This window comes from Onychostruthus taczanowskii, unplaced genomic scaffold (genome assembly GCF_017590055.1).
Source record: "Onychostruthus taczanowskii isolate IOZ18803 unplaced genomic scaffold, ASM1759005v1 scaffold2, whole genome shotgun sequence".
Taxonomy (NCBI): Eukaryota; Metazoa; Chordata; class Aves; order Passeriformes; family Passeridae; genus Onychostruthus; species Onychostruthus taczanowskii.
In genome coordinates, this window is record NW_024499239.1 from 21,451,399 (window position 1) to 21,463,396 (window position 11,998).

At 42.9% G+C, this 11,998-nt stretch overlaps 1 protein-coding gene across 1 annotated transcript; it reads left to right on the forward strand.

Annotated features, from left to right (window-relative positions):
* Positions 1 to 2,287: 2,287 nt before the first annotated feature.
* On the forward strand, positions 2,288 to 9,826 carry TNIP2 (TNFAIP3 interacting protein 2). The gene is made up of 6 exons (XM_041403054.1): positions 2,288 to 2,779; positions 4,917 to 5,222; positions 6,919 to 7,002; positions 7,530 to 7,811; positions 8,179 to 8,298; positions 8,780 to 9,826. The coding sequence occupies exons 1-6, from the start codon at positions 2,330 to 2,332 to the stop codon at positions 9,059 to 9,061; spliced, it is 1,524 nt and encodes a 507-aa protein (XP_041258988.1). The 5' UTR covers positions 2,288 to 2,329; the 3' UTR covers positions 9,062 to 9,826.
* Positions 9,827 to 11,998: the final 2,172 nt, after the last annotated feature.

An 11,998-nucleotide genomic window follows, 5' to 3' on the forward strand; every position in this document is an offset into this window, starting at 1 on the left:
ACAGTCATCTCAGGGCATTCCCAAGTACATGTGGGATCAGTTTCTTACTCAGCACTTACGTAGGTCAAATTTCCCTGAAGTCAGTGGTGTTTTCCTGGGGGAATGCTGCCTTCATCCACAGCACCAGTAACACCAAATTTTCAGTAATGCTCTGTTTTAATATACTAACACAATATTACAAATGTAACTGTATTAGAAAGGATTCTATTTTGCAGCTAAGTAAATTCCCTGATGCTTGGTTTGAGGATATCACTGCCCCATCCGCAAAGATGGGATGGCTGAGTTTCCTTGTAGTTTTCTAATTAGGAAAACTAGATATATATATTTGGTAGGAAACCAAATATATCTCCAGTACCATGGATTCATCATACATTTCTAAAAAATATTTTGACAGTCAGCAAAACAATCTTGCTCCAAATTCTTCAGTTAGCTCTGACTGTAACACAATAATGAAAATGTAACATGAAGTCGATGTGGTTTTTTCACTTTTCTTTCTAATGTATGTGAAAATGACAAAGTACAGGTATTTTAAAGCAGGAACTTTACCTTCTTCACAAAATCAGCCTCTTAAGGGTGTAAAATATAACTTTGTATAAGTAAAATATAAAAAATTATATTCCCTCATCTTCCACACATTTTCCATTGTCCTAAATAATTTGATATTTAGAATATTAGATGAAATATCAAATATGCCAGGGACCAGTACCACAAACAAGTGCTTTACCCTTTTCTGTCACACAGGGTCTTCTGTGAAATACACTTCTATAAAATTCAGTTATATTTTTAGAAACAGCTAAGCTAACCGACTGCTTTGAATTTATTATTCCTAATTCTTACTAGAATAATTAAGGTGACAAAGTAATGACTTTTCACCTCAAAATACTTGATTGAATCACAGGATAATTCATGTTAAGAGGAGCCTCAGGAGGTCTTTGGCCATCACCAGGGTGACTGACAGTCTCAACTGTGAAGTTCACCATCTTTTCCTTTCATCATGTTCCCATTCCTGTAAATTCTTCCACACAAATTACTGCTGTCTTTCTATCCTGAGACCTGCTAACACAGGAGGCTGCTCTCTACCACATTGTCTGAAGTCTTCTCTTTTTGCTGCCTCCACCAGCAGCATGTGGTGATTTTCGCTTGCTGTATTTTAGGCACTTGGGCCAGACACATCTCCTGTGGCTGGGCTGAACCTCGTGCACCAAGGCCGTGCGCGCACGCGGAGCTCCGTGTTGTGCATACATGTACACACAATAAATGCTATTGCAAATAACAACCAAATGTAACCTGGGACTCCTGTTTGTACTGCTTTAAGGCTCTTTCCTCACACTGGGTTCCATCAGAATGGTAACGTGGACATAGCTAAACCAATCCAAAATATGCTTTCTCTCAGTCCAGCTCACATATGAGTGTGTACACCAGTGTTCCTTCCTGACAGTGATATTCTTGATTAACAAGTTCTGCCTCTACACTGCCAATAAAAAAGTTCTCCACCACAGGGGCCCAGAGGGCAGCAGTTTATCCAGTGTCAAGCAGCTGGTTTTGCTCTCATCAACTCACCCTGAGAGTATAAACACTGGCTGGTTATACAGATTTAGACCACCGAAGATTTTGGTCCGTTGGAGGTCTTTGCTAAGGAATCTCCTACACCTGCACAGGTCCGCGGCCTGTGGTGGGGAGCGCTGCCCTGCCTGGCTGCGGAGCCATCCCCTCGCCACCGATGCACACACAACACCGTCCGAGGATTCCCGGGCGTTTCTCTCCCTGCTGCTGCCCCGGGAGAGCGGAGAGCCCGGGGGTCGCCGCCAGCGGGGAAAGTCCCGCTCCGAGCCGGGAATTCCCGCAGCGGCGCCGGCAGGACGCGGCGCTCCGGGGCTTTCGCAACGCGGAGCCGGCGCCGCCCGCCAGCCCCGAGAGACCCTCGGCGCGCCGGGAGCCCTGCTCCCCTCACGCCGCTCCTGCAGCCCGCACTGCCCTCGCCCGGCCGGGACTTCCCCCGTGCCCTCGGCGCCTCCCGCTCGTCCCGCTCCCTCGCCCCCAGGTTTCTCCCCCCGCCCCCGGTGCCGGTTCTCCCGCTCGCCCCTGCCGGGGTTCCCCGGGCAGCGCTGCCCCGGGGCCGCATCCCGCGCGGGCCGCGGGGGAAAGCGCTCGGCACGGCCGGGGCTCTCCCCCGAGGGCGGAGCGCGGCGTTGCCCGGCCCCAGCCGCCGAAAGAAGCAGCGGCACAGGCGGGTCTTGCGAGCCCTTAAAGGGAGCGGCTGCCTCCTCCCCCGGCGGGGAAGGCGGAAGAGCGGAGCCGCTGCCTCGGTTCTGCTGCGCTCCGGGGATTTATGCACCTGTCCGGGCTGCCGCTCGCCCTGGAGAAGGAACAGAAGGGAGCTGGCCCGGCCATGTGCTCGGTAAGCGAGGCCAGCAGCACAGACCCCTTGGTGACCCGCTTCAGGCAGGTGGAGGAGACGCTGGAGAAGCTGCACCGGGAAAACAGGAGCTTGAAGAATAAAGTGCCTCGGTACAACGCGCTCTGCACCTTGTACCACGAGTCCGCGCAGCAGCTGAAGCACCTCCAGCTGCAGCTGGCGGCCAAGGAGGCGACGATCCGGGAGCTGCGGGGCAGCCTGGCCCGGCAGCGGCAGCCCCCGGCGCCGGGCGGGGATGCGGCGGCGGGCGCGGAGCCGGCCCGCTCGCTGGTGGAGAGCCTGCTGGAGCAGCTGGAGCAGACCCGCGAGCAGCTGAGGGACAGCGAGCGGCTGTCGGCGCGGAGGGTGGAGGCGCTGAGCCAGGTAAAGCCGCGGGCTCTCTGCTCGGGAGCGCGGCGGGGCAGCAGCGGCGCTGCGGGCGGGGGCTGCGCGCGTTCTGCCCCGCAGCGCTCGCCGGAGCTGCGGGCAGCTGGGGCGGCTGAGCGAGCGCTTGGGCCCCTTCGAGCCATGCCCGCTCCATCCCCGGCCGCCCGAAGCAACGCGCCCGTTTGTGTCCGAAGGTGCGCCCCCTGCGTTCACTTCAAAAAGGCAAACGACAGAATGCTAACCCAAAAACTTAGCAGGGCGCTATAGATCTTCGTGCAACTATTTTCATAAGGAGAAAGAAAAACAGTAAAAACGCCATGAATTTATTAGTTACAACAGTTTTGTTCTTAAAGATAATCAGCCTATGCCACGAATTTTTCTATTAAAGTGTTTTGTTTGAAGTGCTCTTAAAAATGGATTTTTGTATTGACAGTGAGGTAGCACGTTCATATTTGAAGAAGTAACTGAGAAGGCTGGAGAGATGGACTAGCGAAATCAGTACCTTTCTTGAAAGAAAAAAACCTGAAAACGGCATCCCTCCCCCATCCAGCTGTTTTGGTTACTGTCATTAAGACTTTCCCAGGTTCAGTCTGAATTTCTCAAAGATTTTTAAAGCATTTATTTCTAGATGAAGCTGCATGAAGTAATTTCCAAACTGAGCAGCAGTACTTAAAACTGAAACAAATGTTTTTGTCATAAGTAGTCTCTTGACTTAATGCTTATACAAAACATTTTCCATATATGACACTCACCTAAAATACATATTAAAAAGTTCATGTTTGGAAATTTGTTTTAAGAGATAATCTCACTGACACTTTGCAGACAGATGACAAACCTATGGTATCTGAACATATTTGAAAGGCTGATGCTGAATATCTTTAAAGGGGAAGTTTAGCATTTAGCTAAAGAATGGAAATGTCAGTAATAAGAACAAGTGCTGTTCACTTTAAAGGGGAAGTTTAGCATTTAGCATGAAGCTAAAGAATGGAAATGTCAGTAATAAGAACAAGTGCTGTTCTTCTATGTCAGATGTTAATTTTTATTTCTTGAAAGAATAAAATGCTGTGCTCCATCAGAACGCTGAAATAATTGGCACTAAATAATAACCAAATAAAAAAAGACATTTTTGTGAAGCCAGAGGCCAGTGTGCTGGCAAAGAGTGTTCCTGGTGATTTACAGCTCTATTAGCACTCCTGAGAACTGGAATGGTAGAGCTGGGATTGTAGCTGTCTCATGGCCTGCACTGGCATCCAGAGATGCTTGATTCTGGAGAAGCAGTGCAGCAGAGGTTTCTGGTACCAGCATCTGCTGCTTCTTGAGGGTGTGTAAAAACCAGCTTGTTTGTTTACAAAGCCAGAACCAGTGCATTTCGGGTGCATGGAACTACAGGTGGTTTGCACCAGTCACCAAACAAACCTCTTCCTTCTCCAAACACCTGCAGAGATGTTAGTGCAGTGTGGTTGATCCCTCAGAGCTCCTAACAGGACAAGGAGATGCAGAAACAAGGTACACAGTTGTTCCCAGGGGTGTGTCAGACCCCCTCATGTACCTGGGAATCAGCTGCAGCCAAACTAGAGCCACTGCTGCCACATGGATTTTATTTTCTGCTTGTTTGTCCTTACCTTAACCATTCCCATCCTTCCTGGGTGGGAAAGTTGCTCTGTTTTGTCCTTGTGACAGTGCCAGGCAGTGAATGCACTTCACTGGATTTGATGACTTAACAGTTCCTTTTTTCTGTTGAGGAAAATCTCTATTATCTGGTAGTTCAGTGTACAGGACCTGTAAGTATTTTTCAGTCTCCACAGTTATTAATCTTAAATTATTTTACTTCTTGTTTTTGTTGCTGCTGTATAGTCATAACATCTTCCTGATTTTTTGCTGCTTGTTCCTCCATTCTACTGATTAGAAAGTGCTTGCATGGCTGCCTGAGCACTTCTTGATTGATTGTTCCAACAGTTCCAAGGTCTTGTGATCATACAGAAATGAAATTGATTTAGTCTACTTTTTAAGTACTTTGCAATGAGTACAGGAGCAGTAAGGATTTACTGCAATATTGAAGTCAGTCGAAGACAATATATTTTGGCTTTTGACTTTATTTTGCTTTTAAATAACTTCTCCTCCCCCCTCTGTTTAGGAAGTGCAGAAGTTGAATCAGCAGCTAGAGGAGAAAAATGGAGAGATACAGCAGATGATAAATCAGCCTCCATATGAAAAAGAGAGAGAAATCTTACGACTGCAGAAGACTTTGGCAGAGAGGGAGAAGGCTCAGGCCACCAGTGATGTTTTGTGCCGTTCACTCACTGATGAAACTCACCAGCTTCAACGCAAATTAGCATCCACAGCAGAAATGTGTCAACATCTGGCAAAATGTCTAGAAGAGAAGCAAAGAAAAGAGAAGGGGAATTCAGATGACCAGATACCTACAGAAAGATCTAATCAGGTATTCTTACAGCTACTGTCTGTGTCTTTAAAATCTTATTAGCTTCTGAGATGTTAATTACAGTATGATAGCTGTAACTGGGGAATGGTGAGAACAGCCCTTTAAGTAATTTCATGTAGGGTGTTAAGACTGCCATGGCAATGGTAAATAATTCTGCCTATCTGAAATTTAGGATGGAAGCAGTTGTCTACCACTTCAACTTTGGCCATCTCATCATCAGAGGCTTTTTTTGGAGAGGAGAAGAACTTGAGAGGTTTTGTCCAGCCTCAGCAATTCCATGATCACAGTTCTTCCCTCAATACCCAGGAGACAGTACCTACCTTATACCACCCCTGCTTCTAGTGCAGCACTAGATGGTGCTGTGATTTTGAAGCCGATCTCTCCTGATTACTTAGTTTAAGTATCAAAATCATGAAACAAAGAAGAGATATTTCAAAGTAGTATTTATATGAAGAACTCTGTAACATGTGGTCTTCTTGGATCAGGATTTGGCTTTGCACACATAGTACAGACCTACAGAAAGTTGGTTAGTGGAATATGAGTCAAGGTGTCTTACCTTTTTTTTTGCTCTGGGATTCCCCCTGGCCTCTGAGTGCAGGGCAATGGTTCTCTTCAGGAGGGCTGTTTTAAAAAAAAGCTTCGTAATAGGACAGTGTCAGAAGGGCTACTGCAGGGCACAAAGAAACACCTGGATTTTAGTGTACTTTGCTAATGGCTGTTGAGGCTTCAGTTAGAGTTCTCAGCATGGGGTAAAGGTAGATCATTGTTCTGTTGTTGCAGAAGTCCTGATGGCTGAGAACATTCATTAAACATTCTTTAAACATTTGTCAAAATGAGGTAATTCATTAAAACACCATAAGGAAATAACATTAGCAGTGCTGCCTCTAGTAACAGATCAGAGCAGTGAGTAGGGAAAATGAGTAATTCTGACTTATGCTCTTACTGCTACACCGTGGTAGTGCTGTTTTCCACATGACCACTCATCTGTGCTGTTGTGATGAATTCTATACATACTCATGTCTGCTTTGTCAAACATCCCAGAAATGTTTCCAAAGAAAACTTACATTAAAGTTACTTGTAAGAAGTAGAGGTTGAGTAGATAGAAGAAAAGGACTTTTTAAGGGACTTAAAGCATTTGGCATTATCATATTTAACGTGTAATTGATAGACAGGAAACTTGATTGACTTTGATATATGCAATAAGAAGCTAACCTTGTAGAGTGGGGACTTCCCTGTTGAAGAGGAGAAATTTCAGATGCCATTACTAGCTGATTCTAGGGAATTTTGCACAAAAGTGTTCTATATTACTCACGTACACCGGGGTTTTTTTAAGCAGATGTCACAACTGTAAAAGAGAGGTATCATTTTAGTCAATTATTTAGCAAGCAGGGTTTTTTCCCCTCAGTAATTTCTTCCTAGTACTGGCCAAAATTGACAGTAATAACAAAGCAAGACGAAGGCATATCTGTGCCTTTGTCATGTATTCTCCCACTCCAGACAAGTAGTTTTGTATAAACTCTTAAACACTGTTGTCATGAGGTTTATTTAATAGCAGTAACAAGGTCATAAAAACCTAGATGTATGTCATTACACATCACAATAAAAAAAAAAAGATGACTTCCAGTTAACAGCACAGCCATACAGCATCTGAGATTTTTATGTTAAAGTAACACCTAACTTTATCTGAAAATTACAGCTTTTAGACAATGAAACTTCACTTCAAGCTCTTATCTGCAACTTACAAGAGGAAAACAGGATGTTAAAACAAAAAGTAGCTCACGTGAGTACTTTCATTTTTAATATTAATATAGATTAATATTTGTTAAGTATTTTGTATTAGGGTAAATTTGGAATAGATCTGGTTAATCTAATTACATGTCAATTACAAAGCAAGACAGTTTTTCTTAGTCCTTTCAACGCAGCACATAATTTTTGTTCCCTTAGCTAAGAACAACTTATTACATAATTTCTAACACACTGGATTTTTGTTTTTAAAAATACAGTGCAGAAGAAAATTTTCATGCTCCTTCCATGGATCAGTATTCATGGATCTAGGCCCACTAGATCCCTCCCTTTCCACATTATTTAATACTGTCCCTTTGGACTGGGAGATGGGAAGGCTGCCCATGGAGAGTCTGCACAATCATCTCCTGCTCCCCTGTGCAGTGTCTTACTGGCCCTCAGGGATCGAGTCAGCATGTGACATTATCCCCTAGAGGATTTTGGTCCTGCACATACAGACAGCCTATGAAAGCTTGGAAGTTTGTGTCTCCCTGTTCTTCATGCCTCTGCTGGAAAAACTTTCAGGTGGAAGATTTAAATGCAAAATGGCAGAAGTACGACGCGAGCAGGGATGAGTACGTGAAGCGCCTCCACCTGCAGCTGAAGGAGATGAAGTCACAGCTGGAGCAGCACCATGGAGGAGCTCCAGCACAAAGGAATTCTGACCTGATGCACAAGGAGATATTCCGGCTAAACAAACTACTGGAAGAGAAAATGAATGAGTGCATAAAAACCAAGAGAGAACTGGAAGACATGAAGAAGGCTAGTGAAGGAGATAATGAGCGCATACAAATGCTGGAGCAACAGGTCATTACGTTTCTTTTTCCTAGAGATGGGAATTCTTAGTTTCTTCCCAGACCACTGAGGTCCAAGGGGGAAAAAGGGATTTCTTTTTTGGACATTTGCCTGTCTGTGCACATTTGGCTACACAGATACTTAACAACACAGATTTAAAGGAAACTCACTACTTGAAGAACCCCATGCAGTTCTGCTGGCCTTAAAACAGAATATGAAAGATCTGTAAAAGAAATACAAACACCTTTGAAATATACACATGATAGAGAAGATAATACTGACATCTGGGATTAAGTAACAAAGGAATCTGTCTCAGCTTTTCAATCTAACCTGCTAATGCTCTAGTGTATAAAATATTAACATAATAATTCTATTTCAGGTCCTGGTTTATAAAGACGATTTCACATCTGAGAGATCAGACAGAGAACGAGCACAGAGTAAAATACAAGAACTTCAGGCAGAAATTGCATGTCTTCAACACCAGCTAGCAAGAAGACAGGTAAGAAAGCAGCATGCTCCTTCTTTAATTTAAGCATGTCCACAGGATTTGGGACTAAAATATACTTTTAAATATATTTTAAAAATATCTTAGTATTTCCAAAACAGTTGCAGCAGCTATCAAAAACTTGGATTGTTTCATAGTCAGTTCTGGTGGAGATGCTTCCCAGTTCAGGTGCAATACCCCTTTCCAGTCCCTTTTTCTTCTGCTTTTGGATCAACATTGGAAGGGTGAATTCTTAGAAGGCACAGGACAGCCACGACTCTTGGCATCTTTAAATTAGCACACTGGCTGTATTCTGTGTTTTCTACAAACCTTCTTTACAACAATATTAATAACACTGCAAAAACTGATTGATAATTTATTTACAAGTCCTCAGATAAACATCTGAGTGGTGTTTCAGATCAAGGTGATAAAATATCACCCATTACAAATGTATTATTATTGCATCTTTTTCAAGAGCTCTTCTTTCTCTTTCTAGGACTCAAGAGACACAAGTAGTCATTTCAGAGTTCACGCTGGTAACCAAAATCATTTGTATGTTCAGACGAATGTCGAACACCTACGGGGCAACAGCCCAGGCCAGACAGGCACGAGAAGAACAAACTCACAGTCTGAACAAGCTTCTCCTCCTGGGGACAAGGGAAACTTGGGATCTGAAGGCAGGGCACAGGGTGAACTCAGATGCCCTCATTGCATGAGGTTTTTCAGTGATGAACTCAGTGATGAATTCCTCAAGCACGTTGCTGAATGTTGTCAGTGACCACAGGATGTGAGGGGTGTAAGTCAATCACTACTTGATAGACATAAAACTTGCTCTATACATGTGTCTCCTACAGTCCTAAAACAGAGCAATTCAAATGGAGAGCTCTGGGGAATTAGGAGGATGAACAATATCTACCTCTTACTTGATTTTGCCTTCTCTTGGACTGTGTGAAGGGCTTCAAGAGAAAGCAAAGTTTTCCTGAAGAACTATTTTTGACAGCTACAAGGAAAGCAAGTGTAATGGAGATTCTACTACAAACTAAACTGAAACCTATGGTGGTAGTTTAGCTTCAGAGTGCAGCTTGACTTTATTTGGGTCCAATTCTCTACCAGAGTCTGATGGCTTGTGAAAAAAAAAGTACTGAACTTGAAATTTTCCTCCTCTTCCAAAAATATAGGCTGAAGAACAGGAAGGAATATTTTGGCAGAAGATAGGAAAAATCTTATTGGGCTTTACCTGGATTAAAAGTGAAAGTATTTTCTTGACTCTTGAAGCTGAACTTTCAGACATCTCATCTGAAAATCCTTCTGTTTAACTGAAATCAGAAGAAGTACAGAAACATAAAAGGGCTGGTTATTGACTAAAACTAGCCTGCCTTTTTTGCACAGAAACCAGGTACAGGGATATTTATATTGCCTGTGCCATAAGTGTTTATCATACAGATTTGTAAATGCATATTTGTGGAATTATTGTTTGTATTCCTATTTGACCTAACGATTATTTTTATAATAAAAGTGATTGTGCATTTGCTTTACTACAAAAGGGGTCCAAAAAAATCTCTTTTGGTGTAAGTATTTAAATGTGGAATAGTGACTATACTAAGGGCTAATTAAATGTCATGGTTTCAGATATGAGTTATTTCATTACTTTGGTGATAACCAGCTTCTCAGACTATTTTCAAATATGTTGAAAAAAAAAAATCACTCCTCATCTCTGAACGCAAGATTGACATTTCAGAGGCACAGGAACACATTTAACCCCCTACCTTGCATGGGACTATGTCAATGCTAACTTAAATTTCTTCTTATCCTGTCTGCACTTGAGAGAGCTGCAGCAAATAGCAGGGGACTAGTTTGAGAAGGAGTATGAGCAATTAAAGTGTACAAATATAAGAGTGCCACAGGTTTTTGCAGCCTTAGCTCCAGGTGAAGCTGAAATTGTTTTCTCACTGTGTCAGAGCAAGAGTTGAGGATGGGACAGAAAGTAAAGGCCTAGTGCAACCATGACACTTCATAATTAAAGAAAACTTACTTTGTTTTCTCTAACACCACTTTTTTAACAACTTTTGTCTTCTGCTTTGCTTCATTCCACATTCCACACTTCAAAAGGAATGTGGATTTTTTTTCTGGATATTTCCTTTTTGGGTTCTGTTGCAGGCCCAAAGGAAGATGATGGTTTATGCCACTCTTACATGAGATATTACCAAAAGCAGTGCCTGGGCCCTTGCATGCAGCAATGGTTACTATTAATCTTATCTACAACTGACTGCAATCCTGTCATTCACTACCAGCTTGTTTTTCCCAACACAACATGCACAGACATGCAGAAAGTTTTGGGGTTTTTTTTTTAGTGACCATTTTTTACATTGCCTTTTAAGGTCTTAGAGATCAGATTCAGCCCAGAGAATATAAGCTGAGAAACATGATTAAACTTCCTGTGGCATAAACTAATCTTACTTTTTTGACTGTTCTCATTAGACAAGCCTGGTTTACAGCTTCCGTGTTTATCAGTATGATAATGCCAGTGATTGATACAGCAAAACAGGGACTTGAGTTTTGTACTGATTCACACTAGAAGACACCTAAGAACACAGAACAGTAAAGTAATAGGACTTGGCAATACCTTTTTGAATTGCATTGAGATGATGACTGCTTTAATATACATCAGAAGCTGAAGTCTGCTGTAGGTTTCCATTTATGTTAATCCCTGTGGGTATAGTTGGATAGACTGACCTACAATAAGAAATAGTAATTTCTAATAAGAAATAGATGCAGGAATTAGATAGGAGAATGTGCAGTACACAAAAATTAACAGTGCCTATTCTTGTGGATTTAAATTCTGTGAATTAGTCCCTAGTCAAAGCAGAGGTTAGTTTCACACTAATCCTGGGAAAGGGGAGCACTTCAGTGCTAGGAAACTTGGATATACCTCCAGCAAGGACAACACTGGACCAACAAACAAAAACAGGTAAAGTTACAGATCAAGCACAGATTACAGCTACCACACAAAACAACAGGAGCAATAAACGAGGACTGGCATTTGACTACCTGTGGCATAAATCTAGGACAGGTCTGCTGGTTTTCTGTACAAAAATTCCTCTCTTCAGAACTGTTTGAGTTTACTGAGGTTTTTGGGTTTTTTTTTTCCCCCAGCTGGTAAAAAGCATGACTGTTTCTTGTTCTGCCTTACCCAAGAAATGTTACACTACGAAGAACTACCACTGTCTTACATGCAAATGTTTGTTTCAGATGATGGGCCATAAACTAATGCTCCTAAGAAAAGTTGTCTGTTATGCAGTGCTTTGACTTTTACACCAAATTCACTGGTAGATCTCTTGATAAAACACTACAAAGTCTTTACCTGCCCCCTCCTCACCAGGCAAAGCATACACACCAAGGCATGCCCACCCCCTACCTTCACCAGTCACATTTCTCAACTTGTAGACCACAATGCATAAAACCTGTCAGCTCCACTATCCCAACACTGAAGTGAAAGTGGCTGTGAGTTTCCAGCATTTTTGAACCCTTTAAATTAAGAAAAGCTCCTTCTGGCCTCACACTAGTGCTCTCTTCTTGTTGGATGGTTGTCCAAACAGAGTGTCTTGCTTGGTTGAATAGCAACAGCAACCCAGCTCTTTTCCTAAAAGAAAGCAATAAAGGTATAATGAGTAAGAAAGTAACTGCATGCAGTGAAAGGAGCTTCAGTAGCATAAAC